Source organism: Anolis sagrei, chromosome X (genome assembly GCF_037176765.1).
Source record: "Anolis sagrei isolate rAnoSag1 chromosome X, rAnoSag1.mat, whole genome shotgun sequence".
NCBI lineage: Eukaryota > Metazoa > Chordata > Lepidosauria > Squamata > Dactyloidae > Anolis > Anolis sagrei.
The window spans coordinates 73,864,168-73,878,595 of NC_090034.1; the positions used below are offsets into that span (position 1 = coordinate 73,864,168).

Here is a 14,428-nt window from a genome sequence, read left to right on the forward strand (position 1 = left end):
GAAGATCTCAAACTCCTGGAGGGTTCATAGGCAGAGATGCGGTCAGATAGGTAGCTTGGGCCGGAACCGTTTAGGGCTTTAAAGGCCAACGCCAGCACTTTGAATTCAGCCCGGTAGCAGATCGGTAGCCAGTGGAGTTGGCGCAACAGGGGGGTTGTATGCTCCCTGCGCTCCGCTCCTGTTAGAATCATGGCTGCCAAGCGTTGGACTAGTTGAAGCCGTCTTCAAAGGCAACCCCACGTAGAGAGCGTTGCAGTAGTCTAAACGGGATGTAACCAGAGCGTGGACTACCGTGGCCAAGTCAGACTTCCCAAGGTATGGGCGCAGCTGGCGCACAAGCTTTAGCTGTGCAAATGCTCCCCTGGTCACCGCCGAAACCTGGGGTTCCAGGCTCAGCGATGAGTCCAGGGTCACACCCAAGCTGCGAACCTGCATCTTCAGGAAATGACTGAACAAATAAACAACAACAAAATATGCATTGGCCCTCCAATGCATATTGAAAAATAACAATAAAAATAAATGTGTGTCCTGTCCTGATCCTGATCCTTATCCGATGGCAGTGCCTCCCCTGATCCCTAAAACAGCAATTCTACTTCTAGTGAATTTTAGTTTTCTTCTAATGTAAGGCTGCGTGATAGTCTTACATTCGTTCATTAGCAAAGTGGACCTCTCTTGCTGGAGAGTTTGTAATCCATCACTGCTTCTAATGGGTTTCTGTTGATTTTATCTCAAAGATTGTTACTCGAATTCCAGTTGTTTCTACCATTACACTCTTTCTTTGACAACAATGGCATAAGGACATTTTCTATTTGTAAATTACCATATGTTACTGTCTATTCAGTTACTGCCAGCAGCTTATGACACTGTAAATCATCACCTTCTCCTGAGAAAAACTTACAAAGTCACAAAGGACTACCACCTCACCCAAGTCATAGGAAATCTGCTACAAAACAGGAGCTTTTTTGTTGAATTCCAGGGCCAGAGATGCAGATAGAAAAAACAGAATGACTTGTCTCAGGGGAGCATGCTTGCTTCATCAATGTTTAATATTTACACAAAAGACCAGCCATTGCCAGAAGGGACAGAGAGTTTCATCTATGCTGATGATCGTGCCATCACCGCCCAAGCAGGGAGCATTGAAATGGTTGAACAGAAGCTCTCTGAAGCTTTAGGCACTCTTATTGCCTATTACAGGGGAAACCAGCTGATTCTTAATCCATCTAAAATATAAACATGTGCTTTTCGTCTTAAGAACAGACAAGCATCTCGAGCTCTGAGGATACCGGGGAAGGAATTCCACTGGAGCACTGCAGCACACCCAAATATCTGGGAATTACCCTGGACCGTGCTCTGACCTACAAGAAGCACTGCTTGAATAACAAGCGTAAAGTGGGTGCTAGAAACAATATAGTACAAAAGTTGACTGGCACAACCTGGGGATCACAACTAGACACAGCAAAGACATCTGTCCTTGTGCTTTGCTACTCTGCTGCCCAGTGTGGAACACATCTCACCACGTTAAAACAGTGGGTGTGGCTCTTAATGAGACATGCTGCATTATCACAGGATGTCTACACCCTACACTACTGGAGAAATTATACTGTTTAGCCGATATTGCAACACCTGACATTTGTTGGGAAGTAGCAGCCAATAATGAAAGCTCCAAGGCAGTGACATCTCTGGTCCATCCTCTCTTTGGATATCAGCCAGCATGCCAACACCTTAAATCAAGAAATAGTTTTCTAAGATTATAGAGATGCTCACAGGGACGTCTTTGTAAGCGAGAGTCCAAAAGTAGCAGGCTAAAACCCGGAACCTCAACCCATGGTTGATGCCAAATGAGAGACTCCCCCCTGGGCACACAGAGGACTGGGCAACTTGGAAGGTGCTGAACAGACTGTGCTCTGGCACCACGAGATGCAGAGCCAACCTTCAGAAATGGGGCCCCAAAGTGGAGTCCATGACATGGAAGTGTGGAGAAGAGCAAACCACAGACCACCTATTACAATGCAGTCTGAGCCCTGCCACATGCACAATAGAGGACCTTCTTATAGCAATATGAAGCACTCCAAGGGCTAGCTACTGGTCAAGAGACATTTGGTATAATGCCAAGCTTTTAAACTTTGTTTGGGTTTTTAAAATACATTACAACAATTCCAATATGATAAATAAATACTGTCTTTTCTCCTGCCAATTTGTGTTTTATATCATAGAATGGTCAGTAGGTAGTTAGCCTAGGACCACAGTGTGTAAAACAATTTGATTTGTTCTAGGTGGGCTGGGGATTGTATGAGCCACAAACCAGCCAAAGAAGAAACAGAAACAAATTGACACCTGGTGATCACCAAGATCACTAGTTGGGCAGCATCTTAATCAGGACCAGTGAAAATGCAACAAAAGTGTGCAAGTTTTTGAGTTTACCATAACTGTTCATCAGTTTTTACTATCTTTATTTTTGTCCCAACTCGCCCAGTGAGCACTTTGGTAGAAGACAAAACTTTTGTACTGTTTGATTGCTCTAAACTTGATCCAGGAAAGATACTGTCCAATTGTGTATTGTCTCCTCATAGAAAATCATTAGTATTACAAAATTATGATTTAGAAACTAAGAGTCTCCACGATCAGTGGAGACTCTTATAATGCCGTTCAATGCAGTGTAGTTTGGGCCCCTGACTCTAGAGACCAGGCTTAGAAACCCAATGGTCAGACCACTACACCATATTAAAAATTGCATGATAATAAATGTTGTGTGAATACTAGTTAAAATATTGTTAAGATATATTAGGACTATTGCTCAGCATCCTACAGTCGTTCTATAATTTCTCATATGCCTTTGGTAAACTGTCAGTTTCATTACACGAAACCACACAGATTTGGGAGAAGGGATTACTTTTTAGAACGTGATCTCACCAAGATTTTCAACTTACTTGCAAATATTCACCTAGCAATTGCTCCCTATCACTTTTTCTGATCCCGAAGCTATATGTTTTGGTCATGCATAGCACTGTTGTGTCACATGCACAACAAAAGCAGCAGTGGCAGGTTTGGGGGAACTCCAAGCTTTGTAAAAGTCCTAAACAACATCAACGCATTTGTATTTCCACCCAAAGAACAGGAAACACACTTAATAGTCGTTGCTGAAAATACAGTGCCCTGCCTTTGGGCTTTCCAGATGTCTCCGATTGCTCTTGGTAAGAACAGAGTTCAGTGCCATCGGGCTTTTGGTGTGATCCAGCACTGGTCTTCCAAGGCTCAGCTCTGGCACTCAGCTTCCAAGACTCTGGCACAGCTGTACCAGGAGCTCCAATTTTGTTTGCTTTGCATCGAATGTTTGTTTGTAGTCCTAAGTTTCAGAGACTCTGCAGATAGGTGGCTTCTTTTGGTTGCAGTTATAGGGCAAGCCACCTGTCCATCATCGTTGAGTTTGGTCCCGCCCCTTGCTCAGGGCAATTGGGAAGGGAAGGGGGCCATTTTTCTGTTAGTCTCAGCTAGGAAGTCAATGTACAGGACGTGTACAGACTTTCTCCTGTACAAAGGCTTCAACCCTTACGACTTCCCGGGGGAGAACAGTCTTAAGAGCATCTAAAGATTCCCAAAGGTTCCAGGGAAACAGCCTTACAGCCCTGAGGAATTTCGGAGGGAATAACAGCTTTAAACACCAAGAACTCCAGCTAAGTGACTACAGGCCTACTGGTACGTCCACTCGGTTTTGAGACGCAGTTCAGCCCGGTAGTGGACTCACATCAGTCAGGCTTAGGTTCACAGTTAGCCTGGGAGGAGCTAGAAAGGGATTTTTCCTTGAAAGTAAAGCAAAGAAACAGTTAGAAGCCACCAGTTGTTTGAAGTCTGGAAGCATTTGTTTAATCTTTGAAGACAAAAGAAGTTTCTGTTTAATTGTTCATCAATAAAAGACTTTGTTGTATTTAAGCTCAAGCCTTCTAAAGACTGTTTAATGGGGGCAAATTCTCTAAGGGCTTCTCTTCGGGCCCCTTGGCTTCCCGTTGGGCTAAAGTTGCACATCCTGTTTTAAAAGCACTTCGTTTCAAGCCCAGTGGCGACAGAACACACATACTAGTTGACAGGAAGAAAAACTTCATGCTTTTGAATGACACATTCCTACATACAGAAACATCTGGGCTTCAACATTATAAGTGATACCCTCCATTCTCTGCTTTGAAATATTAGAAATGCTATTGGTACAAGTATTAGTATCCATAATCTAGTACAGAGCTGTCCAAACTATGTTGGCTGCAGTGTGTAGGTGTGTCTCTCAAACGTAATGAGAAACGTCTGGATCCATGTGAAATAAACAATAAATCATATATTTTAAATATATAAATGAAACATTTTCATGAAATATGTTGTGACTCCAGACATGTTGTTATCACAATTGATGTATGCATGTGTTTCTAAAAGTCTTGTCAGGGGCGGCTGTGGTTTTTTAATGGATTTGACTAAATAGTTTTTAATACTAATGATGTTTAATACTGTTTTAATATTTGTATATTTGAAATTATATTGTAATGTTTTTAATATTAGCCACTTTGAGTCTCCTTGTGGAGAGAAAAAGCATGATATAAATAAACATCATCATAATGATTTGTTTCTTTAGACCCCCTATAACCAACTGAACATACTGGAGGGGATTGGGGAAAAATTACCTTGATTTTAGAGAGTTGTAGTTTACTCGCATCTAGAGGAACTGTGACCTCCCACTACCACCGCCACCACCACCACCAATTATGGACTGTGAATAAAGGCAGAGTTTGGGAATGATTGACCTTGATCTCTGGGAGTTATAGTTCACCCACATCCAGATAGCACTGAACCCAGCCAACAACGAATCTGGACCAAACTTGGCGGACAGACCCAACATAGCCAACTGTGAATACTGGTAGGGTTTGGGGAGGATTGATCCACGATTTTTGGATTTTGAACATCACACCAAAAAAATATGATTTTGGTGGAATTGGAATTGAGCCAACTCCAAAACTCAAGGTCAATGGACACCAAACCCTTCTAGTGTTTTCTGTTGGTCATGGGAGTCCCGTGCGCACGGGACTCCCATGACTAACAGAAAACACTAGAAGGGTTTGGTGTCCATTGACCTTGAGTTTTGGAGTTGTAGTTCACCTACATCCAGAGATCGATGTGGAATCAAACAATGATGGATCTGGACCAAACTTGCCGCAAATATTCAGTATGCCCAAATATAAACACAGATGGAGTTTGGGGGGAAATAGACCTTTACATTTGGGTTACTGGGATTTATAGTTCACCTACTATCAAAGAGCATTTCGAACCCCAACAACGATAGAATTGGGCCAAACTTGCCACACAGAACCCTCATGACCAACATGGTGATCTTTGGTGATCCCTCTGACACCCCCCCCCCCCATGCCCAGGTTGAGAAATGCTGTGTTAAGACCATCCAGTCAAACTCCCTTCACCAGGGCAAGAAAACATAAAGCCTTCCTGATAAAGAGCCATCCAGCCAAAGATATAGATAGATATATATGATTCACACACATATGTATATGACAGATATAGTATCATAGATTTGAAAGGGACCCCTAAAGAAGGACAATTATATGTTGCATGTTCCAGAGCAGGCAAACCAGACAATCTCTAAGAAACAACTCTTTATTCTTTCTTTTTCTAACTTTGCTATTTGAAAATTGTTCTCACACTTTCAATGTTTTATCTTCTTCAATTAAAGGCACAATAAAAAATTAAAAATGATAATGAAATAACAACAACAACAAAAAGAAACAACAAGAAATGCTGTTTACCTACAAGCATAAAGAAATTAGAAACATTACCAACCAACACTTTCTCATTACTTTATTTTCCAGATCACCAGACTGGGCCACAGCAACACGTGGCAGGGGGCGGCTAGTATATTATATGAAAGAGGGGTCTAGCCCAGGCATGGACAAACTTGGGCTGAAGATGTCATTTCATTACTGGCTGCTACTTCCCGACGGCTACCAGGTGGTGCAATACCAACTAAATAGTATAATTTCTCTAACGGTGTAGGGTCAAGACATCCTGTGATAGTGCAGCATGTCTCATTAAGAGCCACATCCACTGTTTTAATGTGGAAAGATGCGTTCCATACTGGGCATGCATACTCAGCGCAAGGGCCAATGTCTTCAATGTGCCTGGTTGTGATTCCCAGCTTGTGCCAGTCAGCTTTCATACAATACTAGCCGTCCCCTGCCACGCTGTGGCCCAGTCTGTTGATCTGGAGAATAAAGTAATGAGAAAGTGTTAGTTTCTAATATATGTAATTTCTTTATGCTTATGGGTAAACAGTATTTCTTGCTTTGTCTTTGTTAGTGTTGATGTGGAGAGTGTCTGGTTTGCCTACTCTGGGACATGCAAGATATCATTGTCCTTCTTCAGGGGTCCCTTTCAAATCTATTATACTATATCTGTGTGTGAATCATATCTATCTATCTATATCTATGGCTGGATGGCTCTTTGTCAGGAGGACTTTGATTATGTTTTCTTGCCCTGTTTTATTTTTTTTATTGTGTCAGGAGCGACTTGAGAAATTGCAAGTCGCTTCTGGTATGAGAGAATTGGCCGTCTGCAAGGACATTGCCCAGGGGACGCCTGGATGATTTGATGTTTTATCATCCTTGTGGGAGGCTTCTCTCATGTCCCTGCATGAGGAGCTGGAGCTGATAGAGGGAGCTCATCCGCCCCTCCCTGGATACGAACCTGCAACCTGTCGATCTTCAGTCCTGCCAGCACAGGGGTTTAACCCACTGCGCCACCGGGGGCTCCCTGGTGAAGGGAGTTGGATTGGATGGCCTTAAGTATTTTCTGTTGGTCATGGGGGTTCTATGTGGGAAGTTTACCCTGATTCTGTCGTTCGTGGGGTTCAGAATGCTCTTTGTTGGTGAACTGTAAATCCCAGTGACTACAGCTCCCAAATGTCAAGGTCTATTCCCCCCAAACTCCATCTGTGTTCATGTTTGGGCGTATTGAGTGCTTGTGGCAAGTTTGGTCCAGATCCATCATTGTTTGAGTCCACAGTGCTCTCTGGATGTTAGTGAACTACAACTCCCAAACTCAACGTCAATGCCCACCAAACCCTTCCAGTATTTTCTGCTGGTCATGGGAGTTCTGTGTGCCAAGTTTGGTTCAATTCCATCATTGATGGAGTTCAGAATGCTTTTCGATTGTAGGTGAATTATAAATCCCAGCAACTACAACTCCCAAATGGCAAAATCATAATTTTTTGAGTGATGGTCACTCCTTGTGTTGTGAGACGTTTTGCTGCCAAATTTGGTGTGATTTCGTTCGTTGGTTCTTTTGTTTTTAAGCTATTCATTATGCACAGAACATCTTTATATATATAGATTGTTTCTAGAACTCCCTTTTGGCTTGATATTCAAGCAGTGCTTCTTGTAGGTCAGAGCACGGTCCAGGGTAATTCCCAGATATTTGGGTGTGCTGCAATGATAGTCAAGCAGTGCCTGTTTGGTGAAGCAGAACCATTGTTGTACAGAGAGGGCTGCACAAACGCACAGTTCCTGTTATGCAATGAGCCTTGGCAGTGAACTGCATTCCTCCTGATGTATACTGAAACTCCTTTTGACAGGCTGTGATGCTTCTGACATCATAAAAAGCAGCTTAAATAATGTTGTTAGTAAACATGCCCCTCAAAAAAACAAAGCCAGTTAGAAAGGCCTGAGCACTGAGCAGGCCCGGCTTCGGTTGCCTAGCAACTGAGGGCAAACAAGATGCCGGCAGCAGCCTGAAGCCTCCTTTAGGAAGGGTGGGTGAGTCTTTTGACAAAAGCCTCTGCCTCCAATGAGTTTGCGCTCTCTCTCTCTCTCTCTCTTAAGGTGCATCTACACTGCAGAAGTATTGCAGTTTAGGTGGCTCACTGGTAGGAAATCCTAGGGATTGTAGCTTGGTAGTGCAGCTGCAGTAGTCTTAGGCAGAGAATGCTAAAGGAGTTCCCCACAGGCCTAGGCCAACGTGGGCCATTCTTCCAGGTGTTTTGGACTTCAACTCACTGGCTGTTAGGAATTGTGGGAGTTGAAGTCCAAGACATCTTGGAGGGCCCAAGTTGGCCCAGGCCTGGTATAGATGTGTGTGTGTGTATGTGTACACATACATACATACAGAGGCGGCCCTAGGAAATTTTCATTGGTAAGCAAACAGCATTTTGCCCCCCCCCAACCAATCACTGATATATATATTCTGTTCATCATAGGAGTTCTGTGTGCCATATTTGGTTCAATTCTATCATTGGTGGAGTTCAGAATGCTCTTTGATTGTAGGTGAACTATACTTCCCAGTAACTACAACTCGCATATGTAAAGGTCTATTTTCCCCCAAGAGCACCTCAAGAGCGCCCCTGGGCAAAATCAACTATACTGCAAATGCTTACTTTGCGTAATGGGTTGAGCCGCCCCATTACGTCTCCTGTGTGTGTGTGTGTGCGTGTGTGTATAGTGCAGTTCAGTGCATTAAGCTGCATTATATTTTTTGTCTGTTTGTTTTATTTACGACATTTATATGCCGCCCTTCTCACCCCTAAGGGAAGTCAGAGCGGCTCACAAGATATATATACATACAATATATTATATTATTAGCATAGTACAATATCAGTATTAAATATTACTATATAGTACTATACCATTGTATTGTAATATTATTAGTAATATTACATGTAATATAAATATATAATAATAATAATATCATATCATTATTATATTATATTAATATAATAAATATTATATGTATATATAATATAATATATTATATTATATTACATTATATTATATTATTAGCATAGCACAGGAGACAAGATGGGACTATCCCCTGGCCCCCTCTCTCTTCACTCTGGCCCAGAGCAGCAGTTGGTGTTGGGGGGAGGGGTCCCCAACTGATGACATATGCAGGAGACAAAATGGGACTGTCCCCTGGCCCCCTCTCTCTTCACTCTGGCCCAGACTGGCAGTTGGTGTTGGGGGAGGGGTCCCCAACTGATGACATATGCAGGAGACAAGATGGTACTATCACCTGCCCCCCCCCCTCTCTTCACTCTGGCCCAGAGTGGCAGTTGGTGTTGGGGAGAGGGGTCCCCAACTGATGACATATGCAGGAGACAAGATGGGACTGTCCCCTGGCCCCCTCTCTCTTTACTCTGGCCCAGAGTGGCAGTTGGTGTTGGGGGGAGGGGTCCCCAACTGATGACATGTGCAGGCCCAGAGCGGCAGTTGGTGCTGGGGGGGGGGGGGGTCCCGAACTGATGACATATGCAGGAGACAAGATGGAACTGTCCCCTGGCCCCCTCTCTCTTCACTCTGGCCCAGAGCGGCAGTTGTTGATGGGGGGAGGAGGGGTCCCCAACTGATGGCATATGCAGGAGACAAAATGGAACTGTCCCCAGTTTGTCCCAGGCCTGATATAGATGTATATATATAATGCAGCTCAGTGCATTATCTCCCTCTTTCTCCCTTCCTCCTTCCTTCCCTTCTAGCCTTTTGTCCTTTTTTCCTTCCCTCTTTCCTCCTTCCTTCTCTCTCTCTCTCTGAAAGTGTATGTCAACTGGGGATAATACGCACATCTGGGGAAATGGACCCCATACATTTCTCTTCATACATTTAGTGCCATAAATGCCAGACAGAAAGGGATGCCAAGTTCATTTCTGACCCCATCAGATGTATTATAAGATCAGATGTATTATAAGAGTTTTATTCCATCAAAAGTTAGCATTGCCCCCATTGTGTTCAGTTCCAAGTTTCACATATTGATTGCAAATTTCAGTACATTTTCTCTTCCTGCATCCCTAGTATATGAAACTGTGTTCAAGATAAACCATGACTTCGCCTCTCTCTTCTCTGGGGAAGGTTCGTAGAATGCCACTTCAGGTGCAGAAAACTGGGTAAGTTGGAGCTTGTTTGCACACTTCTATGGGCCACTAATACCCATAGCTCCCAGGTTATAATGGTTTATGGAGGATCCTGCCTTCATTGATCAAGATGGCTTCTGTGCACATTCCAGGTTTGACTCTACTGCATAATACAAATCGCATCTCAGTTGAAACTAGACAGAGCTTTGAAAACATGCCTCATTGCACTGTAGCTCTCATTATCCTACAGCCTAAAAAACTAGTTCCACAGAGTAATCTGTGCCATGTTGACAGGGGATTGTGTTGTTTGTCATCCACTTCTGGGGAAAGGGCAGAGTATAAAGATAATCATTATTATTATTATCATATCTAAAAATGTAAACTTTCTAGCCTCTGCACTCAGTTAGGGGGCAGTTAGTTTTCACATAGCTTAGAGCAGGGGTCCTCAAACTAAGGCCCGGGGGCCAGATGCGGCCCTCCAAGGTCATTTACCCGGCCCTCACTCAGGGTCAGCTTAAGTCTATAATGACTCAAAAGCACACAACAACAACAACACCAACCCTATCTCATCAGCCAAAAGCAGGCCCACATTTCCCATTGAAATACTAATACATTTATATTTGTTCAGATTGTTCTTCATTTTAAGTATTTCATTGTTTTTAATTTTTTTGCACTACAAATAAGATATGTGCAGTATGCATAGGAATTCATTCATGCTTTTTTTTTCAAATTATAATCCGGCCCTCCCAACAGTTTGAGGGACTATGACCTGGCCCTCTGTTTAAAAAGTTTGAGGACCCCTGGCTTAGAGAATACAATTATGCTGCGGAAAAAGGAAGGAAAAGGGAAGAGGGGCCGACCAAGGGCAAGATGGATGGATGGCATCCTTGAAGTGACTGGCTTGACCTTGAAGAAGCTGGGGGTGGTGACGACCAACAGGGAACTCTGGTGTGGGCTGGTTCATGAGGTCACGAAGAGTCGGAAGCGACTGAACAAATGAACAACAACAGATTTCACTTACTTTGCAGTTTGAAGTGGAGATGAGCACCACTCCCCAGAATTGGACTCAACCAGACTTAATGTCAGGGGGAACCTTTACTTTTACTATACTCACATCATCAACTAACTAAAGAACGTGTTTATTGTGTGTCTGAGATGTAGCTTCCTCTTTTCTCTAAAAGTAAAGACTGCTATGTTTCAAATACACCAGGTTGTCAGGAAATGTAGGCTGGAGTATCAAAATGGATTCATTTTAGAATAAGTAGAATAACTAATAATATTTGGGTTCCAGACTGGTAAGATATTAAATAAATAACCTAAACAAATAAAAAATTAACTATAAATATATCCTGTTTTCTTCTGGATTTTAGGAAGAAGATTGTACACCTCAAAGAAAATATCCAGAAAGGTAGGAAACAAGCCCTTTATCATCATTTTGGTGGTTTGTGTATATTGGTTAATTACATTTTACTAGTTTAGATCCCCAGCGATGCCCAGTTTTGGACTTTTGTAACAATAAATATTAATAAATAAACAGTCAAGGTGTTGTCGAAGGCTTTCATGGCCGGAATCGCTGGGTTGCTGTCAGTTTTCCGGGCTGTATGGCTATGTTCCAGAAGCATTATCTCTTGACAGTTTGCCTGTATCTATGGCAGGCATCCACAGAGGTTGGCCAGTTGCAGCATTCACACTTGCTTCAAACAGATGGGAGTTTTTTATTCCACTCTGAACATTCCACAGATATATAACCCCCACTTGCCCAGTTTCCAACAGACTCCACAACCTCTGAGGATGCGTGCCATGATGTGGACGAAATGTCAGGAGAGATCGCTTCTGGAACATGGCCAGACAGCCCAGAAAGTAGCCGCTCTCTTGATTAAAGGTGCATATGGGTCTTTGGATGTGAGTGGAGTACAACTCCCACCATCCTGAGTCAAACCATTCAACCACCACCACTATTTTGTCATGACAGGTATATGTGCCAAGTGTTCACAGATAAGAAATTATAAACAGTTTCTTGACCAGGCATCGATAGCATGGAACTGAGCTGTGGTTCACAGTCCAGGAAGGCCCTGAGGTTTAGGCAATCGTATATGCATTTACTGAGACTCCATCTACACTGCCATATAATCAAGTTTCTGCAATGTAGACTTAACTCAGCTCTGGTTCAGAAAGTTCATCCTTTGTTAGTGAGACGGGGGTTAAACAGACTGTATGTTTTAAATGTCCATTGCCTTAAGATTTGCTAAATACCTGGGCTCCTCTCCCAAACCTCCTCCCCTCCACCACCATCACCACTACAGGTAATGAGACAATCCATTGTTTAACTCTTGAGAAATGGGTTGATTTGTGTTTTCCGGGTTGTATGGCCATGTTTCAGAAGCATTCTCTCCTGACGTTTCTCCTGTATTTATGGCAGGCGTCCTCAGAGTTCTCACAGACCTCACAACCTCTGAGGATGCCTGCCATAGGTGCAGGGGAAACCTTAGGAGAGAATGCTTCTGAAACATGGCCATACAGCGCGGAAAACTCACAACAACCTAGTGATTCTGGCTATGAAAGCCTTCAACAATATCTTGATAAATGATTTTCCCATTTGCTCCTCAGAGGATGAACTTGCTATGATGGATGAAATCCTTGGGCCAGGTGCTCGGATTCCAATCAGTGCACCTTCCTGTTCAAGTGGAAGTTCAAGCCAATCAGGTATAATTATAGTGGTTGGAAGTAAGGCGCTGTGAAATGCATGTTTCAAACATGTAGATAACGCAGAGGTTTTGTTCCCTGTGTCCTTCTTTTGAGAGCTCTTTGTTTGTTACGAGTCTTTCTGTATATAAGAACAGTTCTATCTGACACATGATTTAATTTCTCAATAATTTCAGTTTAAAGCAGCGTTTCTCATCCTGAAGGGTGGGACCTTGGGGGGGGGGGGGTGGTCACAAAGGGAGTTTGTGTCCACCAAAGACCATAAGAAAACACATATTTCTGATGGTCTTAGGAACCCCTTTGGCAGAAAAAGCTGAAGGTCTCTCCGTCTGTCCTTCTCTTCCTTTCTGGATACAGATGGCAAATCCTCCCACCAAAAGCCCTCCTCCACTGTGATTGGCTGGCCTCTCAGCAAAGGGGAGGGCTATTTCTGAGATTCCAAGCTGGAAAGGGAGAGCAGGCGTGCTTGGCACATGGTGTGCATGCGCAGGCAAGGGAGACTGCGCGAGGCAGGAGGGAGGTTCTCAAGTCCCTTCAAGACAGGGGGGAAAGCACACGTGGGACTGAAAGTGGCCCAGCAGCATCAGGAGGAGGAGTAGCAGCAGAAACAGCTTAGGTCATTTGTAATGCTATATACTGTATTAGAAGAAAGTCCTTTTGTTTTGTATTAATGCTCTCATTAGTAAATGCATAAGAATGTGGGTGAACCACTCCTCCCCAAACCCCATCAGCATCCAAAGTTGGCCACAATGGGTCTATGTGTGAAGTTTGGTCCAGATTCGTCGTTGTTTGGGTTAACAGTGCTCTCCGAATGTAGATGAACTACATCTTCCCTAAATCACTGTCAATTCCCCCCAAATTCCCCCAGTATTCTAGGTTGGTCATGAGAGTTCTGTGAGGAAAGTTTGGCCCAATTCTATCATTGGTGGGGTAGAATAACAATCCATTTAAAAGTGAAAGCAGAAGATAATGTAGTCCCAGAGGAAGTCCAGAGTTCCAGTAACTACATAACATGTCAAAGAGAAAATGGGAAAGGGATAATAGATTGTAAGATGAAAAGAAAGTGTGCACATACAGACAGGTAAAAAAACTGGATGCAAGGAGATAGATTCCCTTGAGTATGTGTAGGTTTTGTACTCAGTTCTTCCAACCCACCATCAAAAATAAGAGTGCATCAGTCACCAATGACTAAGCTGTAAAAACCATAGATTGGGTATGTTTCCAGTAGTACTATGGTGGAAAAATATGGATCTTCTTGGGCAGTGTTTCTCAACCTAGGGGTCGGGACCCCTGGGGGGGTTGCAAGGGGGGTTTCAGAGAGTTCACCAAAGAACATCAGAGAACAGATATTTCTGATGGTCTTAGGAACCCCTTTGGCAGAGAAGGCTGAAGATCTCTCTGCCTATCATTCTCTTCCTTTTTGGAAACAGACTGTGAATCCTCCCAAGAGGACTCCTCTGCTGTGATTGCCCAGTCTCTCAACCAAGGGGAGGGCAGTTTCTGAGACACCAAGCGGGGAGGGGAGAGCAGGCATGTTCGGCGCATGGCAACATTGTACGCATGTGCAGGCGAGGGAGAGCGTGCGAGGTTGGAAGTAGGCTCGCACCAGCAAGTCCCTTCAAGGCATGGGGCCTCTGTGTGAGAAGTTTGGCAAATTCTATCATTGGTGGGGTTCAGAATGCTCTTTGATTGTAGGTGAACTATAAATCCTGGCAACTACAACTCCCAAATGTCAAGCTGTATTTTCCCCAAACTCCACTAGTGTTCACATTTGGGCATATTGAGTATTTGTGTCAAGCTTGGTCCAGATCCATCATTGTTTGAGTTCACAGTGCTCTCTGGATG

At 43.5% G+C, this 14,428-nt stretch overlaps 1 protein-coding gene across 2 annotated transcripts in view; it reads left to right on the plus strand.

Moving 5' to 3' along the window:
• The first annotated feature begins 7,734 nt into the window (after positions 1–7,734).
• Positions 7,735–14,428, plus strand: part of UBXN11 (UBX domain protein 11) — a 45,718-nt gene continuing 39,024 nt past the window's right edge. The window contains exons 1-4 of one of the 2 annotated variants that reach the window (XM_060784475.2): positions 7,735–7,796; positions 9,822–9,913; positions 11,251–11,288; positions 12,488–12,583. In XM_060784475.2, coding sequence (XP_060640458.2) covers positions 9,849–9,913; positions 11,251–11,288; positions 12,488–12,583 — 199 coding nt within the window. In that variant the 5' untranslated portion in view covers positions 7,735–7,796; positions 9,822–9,848. The remainder of the gene's footprint in view (positions 7,797–9,821; positions 9,914–11,250; positions 11,289–12,487; positions 12,584–14,428) is intronic. The other variant, XM_060784476.2, reaches the window with a different exon arrangement.